This window comes from Aspergillus saccharolyticus, assembly GCF_003184585.1.
Source record: "Aspergillus saccharolyticus JOP 1030-1 unplaced genomic scaffold BP01scaffold_54, whole genome shotgun sequence".
NCBI classification, from domain to species: domain Eukaryota; kingdom Fungi; phylum Ascomycota; class Eurotiomycetes; order Eurotiales; family Aspergillaceae; genus Aspergillus; species Aspergillus saccharolyticus.
The window spans coordinates 158,379-178,465 of NW_020290664.1; the positions used below are offsets into that span (position 1 = coordinate 158,379).

Below are 20,087 nucleotides of genomic sequence, written 5' to 3' on the forward strand. Positions count from 1 at the left end.
TGTATGCTGCCGAGCCGCGAGTCTCGAACGGCTGAAAAGAACCTGTCATGGATCTGCAGAGTCGATCTGCCGGAGCAGTCATCTCCCCTGAACTCTGGCTACCTTGCAAGACGATTCGCAGCGGACGCATAATTGATCTGTATTATACCGATCTCTGAAGAATTCATCTCCGTCGCCAAGGAGAAATGATTTGGGGCCCCATAAGCACAAGACGATGAACCCCTGCAATGAGGAGGTTAGATTGCGGCGTGGTTGGACAGAGAAAAGGGGCACTGCATACGCATGAATGGGCAGCTTTACTGCGGACGATTGCGGCCATCGGGCGAATGGAGTTTTCTACCAAGTCCTGTTACCGCTTATCTTACCGCTTCCAAAATGAGAATAAATAGATTATATAGAGTTATTCTCTTCTATTATATATTGTTATAGGACCAAGGCCCTGCTATAGAGCTCAGCTTCAGGCACCAGTTGATACCTGAGGCCTCGTATACTATACACTAAACTAGTGCTAGCTTAGTATATACACTAAAAAGAATTCTATATAAACTAATAAAATAGCTCTTCAGCTATTTCTTCTTATTCTAAGTGTCGCCATTTCCTCATTAGCCGACTTCCCGTCCTTGCTTGTCCCTATATCTCAGCGCGGATAGATAGACTTAATGAACAACCATCTTTGACCCATGAATAGCCTTCGTTGAATAGCGACCTCCTACGGACGGCCAACACTAAGGTATATTCTAATTAGTATAATCTATCTATTCTATAATATTAGAAATAGCTTAATAAAAGCTCTAGACAGAGTCTAACTAGATATATAAATAGAATAGAACAAAGAAGAGAATTACTAGAATAATAGAATAAATAGATCTATGTCATGGGTAATCCCCGTAGCTGTGGCGAATCGCCTGTGGTTTGGCCACATACCCCTCATGTACTGGTCGTGAGGTCATTGATGGCGAACCCGCACCTTCCCGACACCTATAAGATGCTGATTCCTCTGTAGGAGGCTACTGATCCCTCAAGGATCAGTCTATTTCGTGGATATAGGCTACCTTTGTCATTACTAGACGAATCCATGGTGTTTTAGTGGTTGATTCCTTACCTAGTCGACAGGCCTTCTACCCTGACAAGTAGATCCTATCACATAGAGATACTAAATTATAAGTATATAGTCTTCTTAATTTCTATTTATATATAATAACTAGATAGAATTAACTTATTCTATTTTATAATCATATAATCAACTTTAGATCTCCTAATCATATAATAGCCTGTATAGCAGTCTTTAAGATACTGGGTTTTAAGAAAGATAATATATATTATTTCTCTTTAAAACTTTAAAAAAATATTCTAAAGTTAGAGAATTATATAAGAGCTATTCATAGTAAAGAAAAGATAGATAGTTAAATTTAGATTATATTGGTTTATTGAGTCAAAGAATCTGAGAAATTATCTGTTATCTTTCACCCAATCGCGATAGTGCATCTGCCGGTGTAGATTTCTCCAGGATTGAACGTCTCTCTCTTATTCTAATGTTCGTCTACCGCCGTGGTGGGAGACGGTCGCGGTGAAGGAAGGAGAAGCTATTCTCCAGTGTATCTTACTGGCTGGGTCCTGTAAGATGTGACCTAGCTGTCCTGAACGTGTTCGATGAGTTAGATGTCATTGGGAATGTTTCTGCTCCTGACAGAAAAGTATGGGTGCCCAAGGTTCTAGTGAGAGGTTTGATCAAGAGTCTCACACTCTGCCAATTGAGCTAGCCGGGCTGGTTGGGGAGCAAAGGTCAGCCAGCTTATTTAATATCTTGATTTTAACGTTACAGCCTCCAGCCAGGAAACCCCCTTGGCTCGGGACCCGCGGACCACGAAGGCGGAAAAACCAAAACACGAAAGCACCAAAACAACAAAATAACAAATGTCTTCCTCCATTCACCCTGTCTCAATCTGTCCGAATCCCAATCTCTCGGATACCTAGATAAGATGTCTCCTCCTGCTCCAAAGAATGTCAATCTTCCCAACGACATCGAGTATATCCCCACTCCACCACCCCAGCCATCGGCCTTCGCCGCCGACGACCACGACGGTGGAGTTGCCCTAACCACGGTCAGTCTTCTCAATCACCACCCATAAGGATGCATGCTAATAGACGCATGATTAGTCCCCAACCCTTCACAACCCGTCGCTACCTGTCGACGGACCTGGCAATGAATCCTTCTCCAATCTCTGGTTGATCAGTGCTCTAGTGGGAATCCCCGCGCTCCTGACATGGACTATCGGTGGAGGTATGAAGACCGGAGTGTGCCTTGGTCTGGTCACTCTATTTCCGATTCTTATTGCCTTCTGGACCTATACCTCGAGCTGCAGCCCTCCTACCAACACCAAAGTCAAGTTACCCTGTCGGCCCATCGAACAATATGTCACCTTTAAGAAGGAAGCGGATCGTGCCAAATGGCACGGTCGGAACAAAGTGCCCCTGCAAACCTTCTGCGAGATGTATCTCGACGGTGAGGTCGATTTCAACGGCGATTGTCTAGATATCATGGAGTACCGCCACGACTGGGCCAACTTTCGGTTTACCTGGGAGCTATTTAAGTATATCCTCCTGACCTTTGCCCGGGACGTCCTCTTCCACACCAAGTCGCAGGATGAGGAACAAATTCGGCCTAACTACGACCGCGGGAATGATCACTACGCCTGGTTCCTCGGTCCCCGGATGGTCTACACTTCGGGGATCATCTCCGATCCAGACCGAGAGGAAACCCTGGAGGAAATGCAGGATAATAAAATGGCGATTGTCTGTGAGAAGCTCTGTCTCAAGGAGGGGGAGACGATGCTCGATATCGGTTGTGGCTGGGGAACCCTAGCCAAGTTTGCGAGTCTCAACTACGGAGCCAAAGTTACTGGTCTCACCATTGCGCAGCATCAGACGGCTTGGGGGAATGAGGCACTTCGGACAGCCGGGGTTCCCGAGGCACAGAGTCGGATTCTTTGCATGGACTATCGCGATATTCCCCGGACCCAGTACGACAAAATCACCCAGATCGAAATGGGCGAGCACGTCGGTATTCGCAAGCTATCTACCTTCTTCCGTCAGTGTTACGATCTGCTTAAGGATGATGGGGCCATGTATGTTCAGCTCTCGGGTCTGCGGCAGGCGTGGCAGTATGAGGATCTCATTTGGGGCCTGTATCTGAACAAGTACATTTTCCGCGGCGCCGATGCCTCGACCCCGTTGTGGTATTACGTCCTGGCTATGGAGCGGGCCGGATTCGAGATCAAAAGGTGAGTGTGCTCTCGGTGCCTGACTCAACCATTGGTGTGGCATGGGGATTAACCAGTCTTAATAACAGTATCGATACCGTTGGGGTGCACTACTCGGGAACTCTGTGGAGGTGGTATCGGAACTGGAGTGGGAACGCCGAGACAATCAAGGCCACGTATGGTCAGCGATGGTTTAGGGTATGTTTTTGAGACTGCTAGAAGACATGCATGACAACTAATCGTACTATAGATATGGGAACTGTTTCTTGCTTGGTCGGTCATTGCTTCTCGCCAGGGTAGTGCCACTTGCTACCAGTTTGTGGTGGTGAAAAACCTTAACTCGACCCACCGCATCAACGGAGTCTCGTCCCAGTTTGGATTATTGGCTGCATTGGCTGCCAGCAGAATGGCGGGCAAGTCGAGACTAACATGAAGAATATGTCAATTCGTAACACAAGGGGTGGGAGAATGTGGTGGCGGGGAGGGATGGTATCGGCGTTGTGCGTGTAACGCCTCGTTTTAGCAAGGTCACATAATTTCGATTAGGACTGCAAGTATATAAATACTATAAATCTATAAAATTTCTTTTTCTTACTCATGTCTCCAATCTACATTCACTCTGACTGCCATAGCTTAGGTGATTGCTAGTTCTGCTGCGGACACCTTATCGGCCAATTACTGTGGCGCTAAGACTTTAACGTGAGAGTTGTGTATAAGACCTGCGGTATAAGTGGTTCTACCTGCGGTAATTGACAAGACCTACAGCACAAGTATACTAATTCCTAATTTAGAAAAATAAGCTCATTTGTCGTATTACTATATAGCAGCCTATCGTTGTTGTGGAGCAACAGCATGATTTAGATCTAAGAATTATATAGAGATTAGCTTGCAGTAAGAAAGTATAGTTTATCTTAATTATTCCTATAAATTCTCTTATGATAAGAACGATTAGATTAGTGGAAGATAGTTGTTCAATTAATGGAGACGAGGATACAGAAAGTCGCTATAGACGGCCGCTACGCCTAGGGCGATACACCAAGGCTCGGAGGTGTTACGGGACGGATGGATCGTGCTGATCAAAACGTGCCTTTGAACAAGAAGAAATAGCTGAAGAGCTATTTCATCAGTTCGTGCGAAATTCTTTTGGGAGTGTGTGCTAAGCTAGCGCTAGTTTAGTGTATAGTGTTCGAGGCCTCAGGTACCAACTGGTGCCTGAAGCTGAGCTCTATATCAGGGCCTTGGTCCCATAACACTGTACTATCTATTAGAGATAGAAGTAGTCTTAATCTATCTTTATAGTAAAGATATAGATTTAGTTATAATAGTTATATTATTATTCAGAATATTTATTTATATACTAAGTAAACTCTTTAGAGATATTAAGTATTATAGAGAGCTATAGAATAGCTAATATCTTATCTGACTACTAGTCCTATAGATAGAAGCTACGTAGTATCAAGATACAGGCTGGCTGGCTGGCTTAATCACAGGCGAGATGGTAGGACTAGCAGTTCTGGCTAGAGATCTCTTAATATAAGTCTTCTAGATTCTATCTTCTAGCTACTCAGTCAAGCTATTCTCAGATTCATAGATAAGACATAGCTCGAAGAGCTACAAGCAGAATCAGGAGTGGGAATAAGATTAAGGAGGTTGTGGATCACGTGCAGGGCAGTCAAGGGGTAGGAAGAGTTAAGCAGGGTCAAACAGATCGGTTAGGTCGAACAGGGCGGGTAGGTCTTCTGGGGTTGCACCGTGACATATACAAGGCCTCAGGTACCAACTGGTGCCTGAAGCTGAGCTCTATATCAGGGCCTTGGTCCCATAACATATAGCACTCTGGGTAAGACTTGCATCTCTCCATAGTGCTTAGGACTAGTAGCTGTAAGGTAAAGCTAAGCAAGTCTAAAAGCTTTATGTACAAAATACTCGCTTAAATAGCCTAGCTAGGAGATGAATTGATTCTGCCGGCAGAACACCAAGTGAAAACTCATTTGCCCGATGGCCGCAATCGTCCGCCGTAGCAGCTTTGACTCTGCATGGCATCTCATTGCGCGTACTTTAGATTGATGCCTTGCTGATTGGGCATAATCGTATCTATAAGTAACTAAATGGCTACTACAGTGCAGGGGGACTAAAGATACCAGCCACATTTATTACACTAGCCACACTAGCCACAAAGCAACATGTGAAGGCTTGGCGTGGTCAGGTGAGGGAGTCCAGTCTTCCTCTCGTCCGTTGCTGGATCCTTGGACAGATAATCATCGTCAGGACCACAGCAGACTTCCGCTCACCCGATGCCATTGACCACGGGGAGAAGAAAGATGTTGGAAGGGAACATGTTCTGATATTTATCGGGCAGCGATGACGAGCAATGGCATGGATGACGATGCCCGAGTCCTCCTTCTCTCACTCCATCCACAAGCCTCGGAAAGGAAGGCCGTGACAGACCGCCTGTCATCGGAGCCACCATTAATCCGCAAGCCGAGCCGAGGTTCGCAGCTCCCCGCGGCCTGGTCACAATCCCCAGAGTAGAGAGTAGGTAGCTTGGTTACTCCGGAGTACCGACCGATCGATCAACCGAAAATCCGCTTATAGATTGACTCTCTGTCTTCTTCTCCTCTTTTTTCTACTCAAGATCACTGCACCCGTCCTCTTCTGATACCCCTCTGTCTGCTTTCTGCTCACCAAGCGATCTCCCTCTTCTTTTCGCTCCCCTTACCACCCTCTCCCCATCCGCAGACTCAAATCTACGCCTCGGAGCGTATTCCCCGCAACCATGTCGACCACATCCACGTCGCCCTCTCCCCCGCTTCCAGAGCAGGTTTCAACCGTCACGGAAACCAAGGCTGTAAACCAAACCATCGCACAGATTCGCTCCCTCGTAGCGGGCGGTGTGGGTGGTGTGTGCGCCGTCGTTGTCGGGCATCCCTTCGACTTGGTCAAGGTGCGCTTGCAAACAGCAGAACGAGGCGTCTATGCAGGTGCGATAGATGTGGTCAGGAAGACGGTGGCACGGGAAGGCTTGGCTCGCGTAAGTGGGAAGTCTGCGTTCAGTGGTGGGAGCTGACGCTAACTTTGCTTCAGGGCCTGTATGCCGGTGTTTCAGCTCCTCTGGTGGGAGTAACGCCAATGTGTAAGTCCTCCAAACCCTTAATGTTGAGTGCACCCGCTAAACATGGGTCCTGGATCAGTCGCCGTCAGTTTCTGGGTATGTCCTCTTTGCTACAAGACACCTCAAGCCATCATCTGACCATCGCAGGGTTACGACGTGGGAAAAACGCTGGTCAGCAAAATGTCCACCGTCGAGGTGAAGCACAACACCCCACAATACACCATCGGCCACATCTCCGCTGCAGGTTTTTTCTCAGCCATTCCAATGACTCTCATCACAGCACCCTTCGAGCGCGTCAAGGTGCTCCTGCAGATTCAGGGCCAGAACCCGCCCCCGCCCGGTCAGAAGCCTAAGTACTCAGGCGGTCTGGACGTGGTGCGCCAATTATACAAAGAAGGAGGCATTCGCAGTGTCTTCCGGGGTAGCGCGATGACGCTGGCTCGTGACGGACCCGGCTCGGCCGCGTACTTCGCTGCTTACGAGTACATCAAGCGGACGTTGACGCCCAAGGACGAGCACGGTCGCGTCACGGGTGAGTTGTCGATGACCGCTGTGCTGGCAGCCGGTGGAGCGGCTGGAATCGCCATGTGGATTCCTGTCTTCCCTGTGGACACTGTCAAATCCCGCCTGCAGAGCGCCCCCGGTCGGCCTACGATCAGCGGGACTATCCGCAGTGTCTATGCCAACGGCGGCTTCAAGGCATTCTTCCCCGGATTCGGTCCGGCCCTGGCTCGTGCAGTTCCAGCCAACGCTGCGACTTTGTATGTCCCCTGTCTCTGCTATGTGGATCCATACTGACGGGAAATAGTGCCGGTGTGGAACTGGCCCACAACCTCATGAAGAAGTATTTGGATTAGACGAGGTCTGATAAGGTCCTGGTGATCTTAGATGGACGACATTCATAACAATTATCTAGCCACAGTCTCAGGCGTGTTTGGGCGCCGGATACGATCTAAACATATATACCATGGGAGATTTGGAATTTGCTAGGCGGGAGTATGATTTGGAACTGATAGAAGGACCTCTGTACCAATAGAGTACAGGTGTCGCGGAGAGCACGTTTCCTCAATCACGCGTCGAATATTCAATCTGCAATACTAGCCACCTTCAACCGTGATGTAATCAGCCTCGTTATAGTGTAAGATTTTGTTATTGATCTTCTGTAGTGCACACAGACTTGTCAACTCAGATGCGCCGCCCAAAATTGCCCGCCGCATCAAATATAACGAGCTCCACCCCAAGAGGTAGTATTTGTGCTTTTTCGTGAACGGACAAAGCACCTCACGGGGGAAATTGTTCAGACACAGCACTAATTTCTGGCAAACAAATGAGCTGCAATTGAATAGCATCACGCGAGCTCCAACAATCTTCCAAAAAGCAGATACGAATATACTTATCCGCACGTGTTGGCATCAAGATTAACAAAGCTAAGAAGCGCCAAGGATATACCATACCTTCGCGCTCCCCGTACAGTTCACAATCAAACAGCCAGCCCAACTTGAAGAAATATGTGCAAGAAGCTTCCCTTCCACGAACACAACCTCCCCTTCCCCCCCCAACCCCCACAAGTGCAACGCTCTAGACACGCGGAGTATCTCGATACGCAAGCGGTAAAACACCCTCCAAGGCGGCCTTGATCTGCACCGCCAGCGTGCGCGAATGCCAGCGATGCTGCTGCGTGAATCCACCCATGATCCAGAAGTTGTCGAGCAGCCGATGGCGCTTCCACATGCCGCGGATTTCTCCCTCTGCATCTACGCCCCAGGTTGCGTCGACGCGGGCAGCAATCTCGTCGGGGCCGAGGATGGGAGTAGTACCGGCTGTAGCATCTGTGTTGTTTTTATCTACGTCTGACAAATTTGACGATGGAGCAGTAGCAGCACCACCACCGAGGATAGACGCCGTGGTATCACGAACATGTCGATCTGCGAATCCAGTACACCAAACCACCGCGTCAGCGTCCAACGTACTGCCGTCTGAGAATTGCAGGCCGGTTGCCGTGTAGCCGGTCGGTTCAACATTCGCCTTGACGCCGGCTTTCCCCTTGCTGAGCAGCTTGGTTCCACCAATGTCGACGTAGTGGCCGCCCGCCCGCTCGAGGAGGTTGTGCATGAGGACCGATTCGCGGTGGGAGCTGTCGCGGACTGGGAAGCCGGTCGCGGCGAGGGCATCGTAGCGGTAGGACTCCTGCGATGAGAAGAGTTTCATCAAGCCGTCACCCAGCTGGCTGTCAATCACGCTGGGCAGGGAGAGGAAGAGCCGGTCGGCGGCTTCGACGCCAAAGTCGTAGGCGCCCAGGCTGCGCTTGTCGAGGAGGTATTCGATCGGGACGATGTAGGTGAGTGAGCGCACAACCATCGTGATTTGAAGGCCGGCGGCGTGACAGTCCTCCAGGATATCGAAGGCTGTGTTTGCGGAGCCGATGATCAGTACGGTCTGCGTTGGTTTGGGTTAGCCTGTTTGGGGGGTGTAGAGGTTGGGTTCGCTGCGTGCTTACCTTAGCGGCCTGATCGACGAGCTTCCTGGCATTTTGGTATTGAGTTGAGTGGATGTTGATGCCTTGGTAGGTTTCTTGATTGGGGAGGGACGGTACGTAGCGCTGTTGGGATGCGATGCCTGAAGCGAGGACGAGGTGCTTCGCGACGGCTGGCTTTTGGCCGCTGGGAGTTTGGAGCTTGATCTGCCATTGCTGGGTCGTCTGGTCGTAGTGGGTTGGCTGGATGTGCGCCGACGTGATGATGTTGAGCTGGAAAGTCGCAACATATCGTTTGACCTGCTCGGCCAAATCGTCGCGCGAGAGCAGATGGGGGGACCGGAGGTCAGGGCCGTATGCTAGTAGGTCAAGTCGAAGACGTCTTGTCAGGACGGATGAGCTGGTGTGATTCTGAAGATAGGAGACTCACGCATAAATGGAAAGTCACAGAAGGAGGTGGGAACGTGGAAGCGCATGCAGTCGTAGCGATGAGCCCAATTGTCACCCACGCGGGGGTTGCGCTCGGCCATGACACTCTCTCCACCCCAAGTGCCTTCAGCCGCGCCGCCAACGCGGTAGCTCTGCCATTCACACCTTCCATTAGCCACAAGCTCTGTCAGTCACTTTCTTTCTTTCTTTCTTTCTCTCTTTCTCTCTCTTTGCACTCACGCGTTTCCACCTCCGATGATGAACACATCGGTTTCGAACCTGGCCGAATCATGATATTCTTTGCTCGCTCCCTGTAACAGTCCCTGATCTTCTGGGTGAAGATCCAAGCCCTCTAAAATGGTACTCAGGACCCAGATCTTTCACACGATTGTCTTGTCCGTAGTCTGCATTGGCAGGAGGACTACCTTGCCTTTGCCTGTCGCCGCCGGGGAGCTCGTGCGAGAAGTGATTCCGCAGTCGATGAGTTGCTAGGTGTTGATGTCGGTAAGCATTTCGACGCAGGATTAACTAGGAACCAACTAACCAGGGTGGGTGTCGCAGGGATAAAGACCGCAGCCCCGTCTACAGACACCTCTCCCAGTCCGCGCGGGGGAGCAGTCTCCAAGAGCGCAGCAGCAATCACACTCGGCGTGTTGAAGGTGCGAAGGTGGTATGTCAGCGCCAATTGGTCCTTCCAGTACGCTTGGCTGGCATAGAAACAGTCTGGAGTGTCTCCATGTTCTGGCTGGACAGGGCCTTGTTGAGCTGGTCGAGCACAGAGCGCACCCGAACCGTGGGTTCGTCGTCAGCCATTGTCACAGGGTCGATGAGGTCGGGTTCCAGAGCAGGCAACGGTTGTTCGGCCATCATCTTGCGCAGGTCCGCCCGCGCAGGAGTGCTCTTCCACCCTTACGGGCCCATGATTCATTTGAGACACTAGGAATTCCTATTTCAGTCGCGTGCTACAAGTACAATGCTCAACGGCCACGAAGAAGACTCACCGGTCGCAACCAGCTTCGAAAAACCAGGGTCTCGCGATTGAGGTTCAGCAGTGGGATAGCGACGCCTATAAGTAGGCTAGCTCCGAGATCGCCGCGACGAACCGCCTGGGAGGAATGGTTCCATCTTCCTACGCACAGACCGTCCGCTTACAATACTATCTCTACCAGTCCTGAAAGGGGCCATTGTTGCCTCTGGTTGGAGATTCGAATGTGATTGTTCGAAGTGCAGCTGTTTTCAAAGGAATCGTCGAGACGATCTGTTGCTGCTAATCACTTGGCGTTGAGGTGGGGAAAGGAATAAGGATTGGTGATCATCGGTCACCCTTGCATTACTGCCGACAGCCCATCCATCCATCCAGCGGAATTCAATGAATGCCCAACCCACCAATGAATCATGGATAGCCGAACCATCACAATGGACTTTGTTCGACTGCCCGAGCCCAATGCGCTTGGATTGGGCCATTTGCCCGTGTTTTGGGCGGGTGCGATGCCCATCACTTGGAAAAGGTATCCCGTCCTGCAGTTGGGCGTAAACCCTAAGTGCGTCCGCGACAGGGATCGGCACAGCCAATGTGGTAGTGGAACCGCAGTGGCACCGTGGTGGGCTCAATCATCGTAAAATACGGCTGTCAAGAATTGAGGGCCGTTGATAAGGAGGTCCTTCACCATTCTCCACCTTTCGACGACGGTTGGTGCGGATGTCTTCCTGTCATCTGGCGAACGGGCCGTGAGTGGAGAGCAAGCCGAACGCAGATACGCAAATGCAATCCGTCAGAAATTCTGATTCTACTTGATAGATGTCAATCACCGGGCAGTGTGAGACACAGAGCCATGTGGTTTGGCCCCGATCGTACTTCATCACTGAACCCCCTTTCGACCTGTCACACTCGACAAACAACTTATAATTCGATGTAGCCCACCGTGAGGGACGGAGGGTCACCCCTCACAATGTCTACCAGCGAGTTGGCCACGCTGCTTGCCCAGCCGGCCCTTGCGGCCCCAGAAGGCGTCATCCCTAACTTTGACAATCCTCCGAACCACAACAACATGGCTTGGGGCATCATCACTGTTTGCACGATCATTGCCACACTGTGCGTTTTTTTTCGCATCCATGTGCGTGTGTGGTTGGATCGTTCTATTCGTCTCGAGGATGGTTGGTGGCTATGAACCCATTTTGCTCGACATGTGCAGCTCTAACTGATAGTCTCTCATTTCTTTAGTCCTGATGGTTGGTGCCTTCGTATGTGTCGCCTTTCCGATCTGCATGCCGTCAATGCTCATCATATCAGGGTTCTTACTGGGGAACCGCCTATGCCGGCTACGAGATGATCCACATTCCGGGTTACTTCGTTCATCAATGGAATCTTCACATGGGCGATCTTGTCAGACCTCTATATGTAAGGGCAATCGAGTTTCCGACCTTCTGGCATTGCAGCTGATATGGCCTAGCTCATCCTGGTCTACGGCTGCTGCTATTCAGCCGTCCTACCCCTGATCAAGTCTGCCATTCTGCTTGACTGGTGTCGGATCTTCGTGCCTGTCGATGGTGCCAAGACTCCTTTCTGGTGGGTATGTATGGCGGTCTGCGCATTGCAGTGTCTCTGGGGGCTACTGTGCATCATCTTGCTGAACGCGCAGTGCCGCCCGCATCGAGCGATCTGGGAGTTCTACGTTCCCAGCAAATGCTATTCCCTGCCGAAGGTAATGCTTTGCTCGGCTGCCGTGCAAGTCTTCTCCGACATCACCATGTTCCTTCTTCCACAAAGTATGATCTGGGGGCTGCAGATGAGCTGGCAGAAGAAGATGGGTATTTCGGTTATATTCGGTGCTGGTATTCTGTACGCCTCCTCCTTCCATCTGGCTTCGTAAAACATCCCCCACATTCCACCCACTGAACTCCGACTACATCATCTAGACACAGCTAACTGACCCTCCCACTCGCGAACAGCGCACCTATTTCCGCCTGCTTTCGCCTCGCCCACACGGTCTCTTTCGCCAAAACAGCCGATCAGATGTACATGATTGCGCCGCTGCTCTTCTGGGCGTTTGCCGAGATGGCTTGTGGGTTCTTCATCTTCAGCATGCCCTGTCTCTCGAAGCTCCTCATGGACAGCGGGCTCCGCCGTAAGCTCCGCATCAGCGACTATTGTCGCAGCCGCACACAGTCATCGATCCAGAACCCGCAGTTTCGGCCCCCGGCCACGGGCCAGCAGGTCGCCAAGGCGTGGCGCACCTCCGAGAGTTCTTACTCGCGGCTCGAGGAAGGCGAGATAGCCCTGACCAGCCCGGTCAAAGCTCATCATAATAGCATTCAGGTGCTGCAGCGCACGGACGTCACCATCACGAGCACGCCGAGTCCGTCGACGGAGACGGCGCTGGCAGAGAGTTTGGGACGGTGGAAGCGCTCGCAGGAGTGAGTGGATTGCTCGGAGATGGGATAGTGCTCGTGATAGTCGCGATGCTTGCCGTGCTGACTGTCTCTGCTATCTTCCAAATGGACGGGGTACCTAGGATCTTGCTGACAAAAAATTTTGGATGTGCACTTTTTGGCCTTCTGTCTGGCTTTGTCACACAGAAGTTTTTCTCGGGGCTACTGATTTCTCCCAAATTTCTCTTCACTGCATGCTGGTCGATTGATGTCTTGATCGGCAGCTCTGTCGGTTACACCTTACGTTATATAATCTATTTTCATAGCCCATTAGCCCGTATGATCCCGGGCAAGACAATCTCTGCTCACCTAGCTCTGAATTCCGAGTAGTGACGTCGATACCGACCATCTGTTCCTCTCTGTAAACTCCTAGTCAGGCCCAACCACCCCCCATCACGAAACAAGAAGCCGGATTCCCGAACAAGGGGGGGGGGACCTAGAAAACCCGACATATGAATGAGTTACTCTGCTAACACCTTCCTTCTCATCCCACTTCTTCACCCTCGCCCTCCACCCCTAACTCCCCCAAATAAGCTCTCATATCCGGCTCCCTCCCCAGAAAACTTGTAAGAAGACCCCACTCATCTCTACTTCCCCCAAACTCGAGGATGCCATGTCGATACGCCAACCCAGCCGCCCGACTCATCGGATCGGCTCGGAAATGCGAGGTCCAGAGATCCGCTGCTAGCATGCGGGTGCTATTCCCCAACACAGACAGACACACGTTAGCTTGACCTATGTACGGAGTACTTCGATGCATGCGTGGGATAAGTCCACTTATGCACTACCCGGACTGATACTGCCCGTTGGGATAGTTGGACTGAGTGATACGGAAGGGATGGGACCCACACGCACAATAGATAGGAATAATAATTTGCCTCCAGGCTCCAGACAAAGTGCGCGGTGGTGATGTAGGCAGTTCCGTAGGTGTAGCAGTCGTCTTCGGGGGAATTAGAGGTGGAGGTCTCGGGATTGGGAGCGGCAACAGGACTACTAGGACCCCGGAGGAAGGTGGTCTCCTCGATAAGACGGTTGTATGTAGCGGGGATATTCAGGCTCTGAAGCGCGGCGTGGGAGGAAGGGTGGTGGACGGCCATGTCGAAAGTGCTGAGGGCGATTTGGCGGAGGGTGAGGAGGGCTTGATTGAGGGGTTTTGTGGAGAGGAGGGAGGTTAGGAGGGTGTCTGGGAGGGATCTTGGTGGTGGTGGTGGTGATTGAGGCTGCTCGTTGTTGTTGGCGGAAGCTGGAGTCGTCCGTGATGGTGTATAACTATAGTGGCAGCTTAGCTGGCGCAGGCAGTCCGGGACCCAGCACCAAGCCTCCAAGAGCTGACTGGGCGCTTCGACAAAGTCCGCGACGGTGCGGTGGCCGTGGAAAAGAGCGTATTTGGATTTGCCGAGGAGATCGTGCACTCCTTTTTCTCTGGTTAGTTTCCTCTACTACACATAGTTGTGGAATGAGGTTTAGTATGAAGGAACATACCGTGTCCGAGTTCATGGAAGATAGTGATCACTTCTTGGTGGCGGAGGAGAGCCGGCTCTCCACGCGAGACATTGCAGACCAGCGCTGTTACGACGGGGGTTCTTTTGCCCTCGCTGTTGAGGTATGCCTGTTTTGCGGTTAGGTACTCCCGATATTTGAACGGGTTGGAAGGAAGAGTCTGCACCGGATAGATATTGAAATTCGCCGCGTGGTTGTACTTCCCCGGCCGGGGGTAGATATCCACATATTGATACCCGATAAAGGCCGACTTGTCGGCCTCCCAGACTGCGTACGCATCCACGTCCGCGTGCCAAGTGTGTTTTCCTGCGACGTCGAGCTTCTCAAATTGCACGCTGAACAGATTCTCGAAAATACCGAGCATGCGCTCGATGGTGCCCTTGGCTGGAAAGTACTCCGCCACGCGCTCGTGGTCCACTTGGTACTGCTCCTGGAGGATGCGGTTGTGGTAGAAGTCCAGATCCCAGAGGTGAATCGCGTGAGCTCCTGAGACAGTCCGCAGCTGCTCGATCTCCCGTTGCGCGAGGGGCTGCAACGCAGTCTGGAGCTCCTTCAACCACTCTTCTACCTGCTCCGGGGATTTCACGAGGTGTTGCTGGAGCTTCCGGTGTGCAAAGGACTCGAACCCCAGCAGCCGCGAGGCTTCGTCGCGCAGGATCACTATCTCCCGGAAGATTTCAACGTTCGGCTTGTATCTGTTTTGGTTGAGGAGGAACACCTCCTTCCGGGTTTGGGCCACACGACAGTGAGAGAGGATCCTCGTCACCACCGGCTTTGTCAGGGGAACCGAGTACCGTTTCACCGTCGGGTCAGTGATGTCATCCTCGACGGCGTCGAAGCCGTTGACGGTTAACCCTGCAAGTTCGTCCTCGCTGAAGCACGCAGATCCCGGATCAGCGCTGAGGTTCTGCATGAATTCCACCCGCAGATCGACCAAGCGCCGTGTGATCCAGTTGAACCGCCCACGATCCACCCCAGTCAGTCTCAAGCCGTTCTCCACGAACAGTTGGTGGAATCTGTTGAGTAGCTTCTGGTCCTCTTCGTCGACGGACGCGTGCTGGTGCGGATCGGCATGGACCGCGTCAACGAGAGCAAACAGGTCGTCCCGCTGGAACAGTGCCAGATGCGCCTGGATCACCCGGCTGTCTGCTGCCGACGAGGCCTGTCGGATAGGGGCGGAAGGAGAGACACCATTGAATAGCGCGATGTACTGCACGCGAGCTCGTAGCTCGTTGTCGATGGCGGCCAGCGGCCGGATTACTGTGTCGAAGGTGAGTTCTGAGCTCCCAACAGAAGCGATGAGTTTATTAACAGATTGTTCGAGATAGTTGACTAGGTCTTCAGCTTCTTTTGCGATGTCAGCTGCTGCGATGTCGAAGGATGGGATGGGATGGGCTTGGGGGGTTGTCATTGTGGGTTCGAGATAGCTGCGGTTGTGACAGTGCTGTGCTGCATTTGAATCGGCATGTCGTCGTTTATATTCTGGTCCCGTTATCGTAGCTCAGTCAGAGAGGTTTGGACCTCGGACCGTCTTGTTTAACTTAGTGCTGCAACTTGCGTACGTGAGAGCAGCTAAGCGATTAGTGCTTATCAACCTCTCTCACGTGGCATATGTGATAATGCATTGATGAATCGATTGGTGGGGAGACACGGTCAGTTCTGGCGCGTGATTTGATTTTGAAACACATCTGAGGCTTTTTCTCGAACTGGGTAGAGATCTATTGCCATGCGTCGTACCTGTTTCTGATCCCATCCACTGACCTTGAGAGATACGCATCTCCACTCAGATTTCAGGTTCCGACGCCTATATTTCATCTCGTGACGAAAGCTTTCACAGAGAATGCAAAATGAGGAAGCAAATGAACTCAGTTGCAGAATGCAGTGTGCTGAGACGGGTTTCTTATCGCGAGCTGCTGGTGAGATGATGATGTGATTGTATTGTGCGGGAGCGCGCACAGGTAGATGTGGCAAGTACGTTGTCTCACCAGTCCGGCGGTGTTCCGATTCGACGCAGAACAATGCTTATTGTGTCAATAAAACAAAACAAAGAATAATCCCGCAGCACGAGCCACGGTAGAACATCGAAATCATGTGCCAATCATGGGTCCGAAGCTATGATTTGGGATAGTCTATTAGAATCAATACCGTGAACATTAGGTATTGTTACCTAGATGGACAAAAGAAGACGCGTCTCATTGTATCACCGGAAGAATTACCAGTCGACAGTTTGCGTCGATGTATATACTAATCGTCAATGTAATCGAAATCGTCATCATTCATTCTCCGAAAATTCCCAAATCGGGCAAAGGAAGATCTTAGAAGTAGGAAAATAAATCATCCAGGATGGCCGGCTCGAACGCTGACAGAGGGTAATACTACAACCAAGAGAGCCCAAAATCAACGAGATGAATATATATATACAGAGCAGCATGACCGGCATTCTGGTCTCATGCAGATGAAAGATCGCTAATCTGGTCCGCTGCTTTTGCGGAATCCAGGGGAATGGCGCGTCATGGGCCAATTCATATGCGCTAGCCATGGCGAGCCGGAGGTAATTAGAGAGAAAAAAACGAAAAGGTATATCGTGTAAAGACGAGCAGGCAGGTGCGTATACTACCCAGTATCGAATTGCAAAGATATTGCAAACCGACTGCCTTTGCCCTCCTCGGAGTGGACCACAAGCTGCCCGTGGCAGTTGCGCACAATCCGAGAGACCAGGGCCAGTCCCACCCCGAGAACATGGTCTTGTGGCCGGTCCAGCGCGGTGCAAGTCTCTTCTGCTCCGCTGTGGCGCTCCAGCGAGATCTCCTCCAGCTCGCAGAACAGCGTATCCAAGGTCTCCGACGACATGCCGCACCCAGTGTCAGTAACGGTGATATTGATGATGGCGCGCCTCGGGCCGGGACTGATCGAGTCTCGCCACATTTCAACGGTGACTCCTCCCTCAGAGGTGTGCTGAATGGCGTTGGCGATGAGGTTCGAGATCACCTGACGCACGCGCCGCTCGTCGCCTAGCACGCCCTGGGGAATCCCCGGCTGATGGATGACCTTGTAGAACAGTTGCTTGCGCTGCGCCTCGGTCTCGAACATACTGGTGGCTTCCTGAAAGCACGAAGAAAGATCGAATACTTCATCCTTGACGAGGGTCTGCCCCTGCTCTTTCTTGGTGATGTCTAGCAGGTCGTTGATCACATAGAGAAGAGACTTGGATGCAGAATAAGATCGACTGACACTGTCTTGGAATTCCAGGTCAAGGGATCCCCCGAGCACCACGCCCAAATTCTTCAAGATCGTGTTGAGGGTGTTGCGGATTTCATCGCCCGACTGCGCGCGTTGGCTGGCGGACAAGGATTCCGTCTCCGTCTGCCAGTCGCTCGAGACTTGAGAGCCTACCATGCCAAGCACCGCGGCATTATCGGTCTGCGAGGTGGTCCACTCCCGAGATCGGTCCACGACGGTTTCCCGCCAGACCCGAAAGTCATGGCGCGGCTCCATCCGTAGCTTTTCATATGGATTTCCACCCCATCGAATGTTCCGCATTTGTGTCCGCCGGAAAAAGACAATGAAGTTCTCCCGATGTAGAGAGAGAGGCGCATACATGACACTCGAGACCGCATGGATGCCGGGAGGAAAGTGCAAATCAGGGAAATCGCGCTTGAGATGGTTCGAGGCCACAACAGAGCCCAGCCTGCGGGAGCGGAAATATTCGACCACAGCCAGGATCTCCTGGAAATCCGTCCACGGGCCGAGGATACTCGTTCGTCCTCGGATCGAAAGAGCCGCAAAATCCGCATCGAAGAGTTTGAGCAACGCTTCCGAGGTGGGGCCGTCTTGTTTCATGATCTCACTTGCGGTCGCCTGGTTGGCGGGACTGCTGGCTTCCAGGTGGGACATGCAGGACAAGCGTTTGATATTCTGGTAGACTGAGTCTCCAATCAATCTGGTCAATCGAATGACTGGGAAGGGCACTCGCATGCCGTGATCCCCGTAGGAATGACAGATGATCAGGCCCCAGAGGTCGTCGTGATCATTGATACTAATCGACATCGAAGAACGTACACACATTTGAGCCAGGTATTTGATATGGTATGGCGACATTGCCCGCAGGAAGGCGTAAGTCATGTCCAGAGGAGCTTTGGCATGCTCAAAATCTCGCGAGACAAGCGGGGAACTGATATGATCGCGATTGTACAGCAGCCGGACCTTGCTCTTCTTGTAAAGATCGCGTGCCTGCTTGGGTATGTCCGAAGCTGGAAAGGACAGACCTTTGAAGATATCCTTCGTGAATCTCGGATCCGCCAGCTCGGCAACAACATTCCCATTGTTCTCACTGTCAAATTGGTATATCATGACGCGATGATACCCAGTCAGCTCCTTGATTAAGCCGATCGAGACGTTGAGCAGCGTATCCGGATCTTGCGTCCTGCCCAGCTGATCCTGGACCTTGCTGATGATATTGAGAACCTCCATTGATGCCATTTCGCCAGGCTTCCTGCGCCTGTTCCGTAGCAGGCGTAACGGCTGACTGATTTTCATGGTGCTGCTCGCTATTTGGTCGGGTGTCGGTTCGAATCCTAAGATATCCGTGGGCTTCGCCGGGAGGGTCTGTCCGGCGGTGTTGATCGGATTCAGACGGTCGATCTCACTTTCGAACTCGCAAATAATCAGATGCCAGTGGGCGGGATTGCGATGGACTGCCGACCAAAATCGCTGGGGATGTCCGTGTCGGTCGTTGATGGCTAACTTGAAGATCTCCGGCCCGTCGACGGCGGGACTCCACTGTTCTTCCTCGGTTAGTTGCACATGATCCCTCAAGATGCCATCCTGATCGTTCCTTAACAGGTCAGAGAAACTGTTCAAGGTGAATAAATTCTGGGGGGAGTGCCCAATGATCGCCTCGGAGTTTTCGCTAGCCAGCTGTACCATTAACGTCCCCTCGTCGACTTGTTCCAACACCACCAACGCCCCGAAACATTGCACAGCGCCGGGTCTGTGTATTGGCTCATCTTCGCACGCCTGTGAGTGTTTGGAGGTGCTTGTGGTAGCGAGACTGTCCTCATCGGAGTCAACGCCGTCGTACTGGCGATGCGATAAGGGAGTGAGGGAGCCGAGGGTCTCGAGGTTCAGCGCATCTCGAACCTCCGCACCCGAGGCATAGTCGACTTGCTTAGTAGGGGTTATTGAGCCCGCACCGTCCGGTTGTTGATGTGGAACATGCTGATGGTAAGGAGATTGTGGTGATTGTTGTATAGGAGAGTCACATGACGGGATACGTTGCTCGGGCGGGGTGCTCGGCTGACTAATGGAGGGTTGCTCGCAGCAGCCATCCCGGTCCTCCCACTCGGGTTTTTCGTTGCACAGGCTGGGAACATGTTGTGAACTGCTTGTTGATGAAGACCGGAAGGGAAGTGCTAGGGGATGTGTCGGCACGACTATCGATCGCAGAGGGTAGACCCTCCCCGGGCCACGGAGGCAAAGATCTGTTGAAGTCGAATCTGTCGTCTCTGGTGGTGAATCGAGATGCGTATCTGCTTCAGGAGACGTCTCTGGCATTCTGAGGTGGTCTCAATTCACAGAATTCGCTGTGCAAAAGAGAAAAAAAAGGATCATGTTTGGTGCAGCTAAAGGAGCCCTTGACACAGAAGGCAGATAATGTGAAGGACTATGGACCATGAACCAGGGGTGGTAGGTGAGAAAATGATATCATAGCCAGAGCTGGTCGATATATGTGGCTTGCTTGTCTGGCGTGTGTCTTTTGGGCTTGACCTGGTTTTGGCTTGGGAGTAGTTTAGTTCTTGGGGGGGGTGAGTCGTTTGGGGTGCTTTGGGTGCTTTGGGTGCGTTGGGTGCCTTGGGTTTCTTGATCACCTCACCTCGCCCAAATT

At 51.7% G+C, this 20,087-nt stretch overlaps 6 protein-coding genes across 6 annotated transcripts; 3 read left to right on the forward strand and 3 right to left on the reverse strand.

The window, feature by feature from the left end:
* Positions 1–1,925: 1,925 nt before the first annotated feature.
* On the forward strand, positions 1,926–3,832 carry BP01DRAFT_360792 (S-adenosyl-L-methionine-dependent methyltransferase). The gene is made up of 4 exons (XM_025575991.1): positions 1,926–2,102; positions 2,158–3,281; positions 3,350–3,458; positions 3,511–3,832. The coding sequence occupies exons 1-4, from the start codon at positions 1,980–1,982 to the stop codon at positions 3,691–3,693; spliced, it is 1,539 nt and encodes a 512-aa protein (XP_025427023.1). The 5' UTR covers positions 1,926–1,979; the 3' UTR covers positions 3,694–3,832.
* Positions 3,833–5,831: 1,999 nt separating this feature from the next.
* Positions 5,832–7,343, forward strand: BP01DRAFT_188879 (carnitine:acyl carnitine antiporter). The gene is made up of 5 exons (XM_025570936.1): positions 5,832–6,291; positions 6,345–6,393; positions 6,452–6,468; positions 6,520–7,133; positions 7,181–7,343. Exons 1-5 carry the CDS (start codon positions 6,037–6,039, stop codon positions 7,227–7,229), a joined length of 984 nt encoding a protein of 327 aa, XP_025427024.1. The 5' UTR covers positions 5,832–6,036; the 3' UTR covers positions 7,230–7,343.
* Positions 7,344–7,950: 607 nt separating this feature from the next.
* On the reverse strand, positions 7,951–10,475 carry BP01DRAFT_395442 (FAD/NAD(P)-binding domain-containing protein; the record flags this gene model as incomplete). The annotated part of the gene is made up of 7 exons (XM_025578396.1): positions 10,276–10,475; positions 10,061–10,210; positions 9,819–10,019; positions 9,700–9,762; positions 9,276–9,426; positions 8,870–9,204; positions 7,951–8,808 (listed from the first exon to the last, which is right to left on the reverse strand). The coding sequence occupies exons 2-7, from the start codon at positions 10,142–10,144 to the stop codon at positions 7,951–7,953; spliced, it is 1,692 nt and encodes a 563-aa protein (XP_025427025.1). The 5' UTR covers positions 10,145–10,210; positions 10,276–10,475.
* Positions 10,476–11,223: 748 nt separating this feature from the next.
* Positions 11,224–12,692, forward strand: BP01DRAFT_306909 (uncharacterized protein; the record flags this gene model as incomplete). Its single annotated transcript, XM_025572263.1, has 5 exons — positions 11,224–11,428; positions 11,496–11,515; positions 11,565–11,672; positions 11,725–12,113; positions 12,224–12,692. 5 exons carry the CDS (start codon positions 11,224–11,226, stop codon positions 12,690–12,692), a joined length of 1,191 nt encoding a protein of 396 aa, XP_025427026.1.
* A 495-nt stretch (positions 12,693–13,187) lies between these two features.
* On the reverse strand, positions 13,188–16,109 carry BP01DRAFT_419052 (M3 family metallopeptidase; the record flags this gene model as incomplete). Its single annotated transcript, XM_025579372.1, has 4 exons — positions 14,370–16,109; positions 14,186–14,312; positions 13,559–14,117; positions 13,188–13,401 (listed from the first exon to the last, which is right to left on the reverse strand). The coding sequence occupies exons 1-4, from the start codon at positions 15,612–15,614 to the stop codon at positions 13,188–13,190; spliced, it is 2,145 nt and encodes a 714-aa protein (XP_025427027.1). The 5' UTR covers positions 15,615–16,109.
* A 343-nt stretch (positions 16,110–16,452) lies between these two features.
* BP01DRAFT_360795 (uncharacterized protein) lies at positions 16,453–20,025 on the reverse strand. The gene has a single exon (XM_025575992.1). It carries the CDS (start codon positions 19,754–19,756, stop codon positions 16,817–16,819), a length of 2,940 nt encoding a protein of 979 aa, XP_025427028.1. The 5' UTR covers positions 19,757–20,025; the 3' UTR covers positions 16,453–16,816.
* Positions 20,026–20,087: the final 62 nt, after the last annotated feature.

Bases quoted from the DNA above. Each gene is read 5' to 3' on its own strand.
- BP01DRAFT_360792 (XM_025575991.1), top strand. From the start codon at position 1,980: ATGTCTCCTCCTGCTCCAAAGAATGTCAATCTTCCCAACGACATCGAG. The intron at 2,103-2,157 runs GTCAGTCTTCTC...ACGCATGATTAG, and splicing joins GTGGAGTTGCCCTAACCACG to TCCCCAACCCTTCACAACCC. The intron at 3,459-3,510 runs GTATGTTTTTGA...ATCGTACTATAG, and splicing joins ATGGTCAGCGATGGTTTAGG to ATATGGGAACTGTTTCTTGC.
- BP01DRAFT_188879 (XM_025570936.1), top strand. From the start codon at position 6,037: ATGTCGACCACATCCACGTCGCCCTCTCCCCCGCTTCCAGAGCAGGTT. The intron at 6,292-6,344 runs GTAAGTGGGAAG...ACTTTGCTTCAG, and splicing joins CACGGGAAGGCTTGGCTCGC to GGCCTGTATGCCGGTGTTTC. The intron at 7,134-7,180 runs GTATGTCCCCTG...GACGGGAAATAG, and splicing joins CCAGCCAACGCTGCGACTTT to TGCCGGTGTGGAACTGGCCC.
- BP01DRAFT_360795 (XM_025575992.1), bottom strand. From the start codon at position 19,756: ATGCCAGAGACGTCTCCTGAAGCAGATACGCATCTCGATTCACCACCA.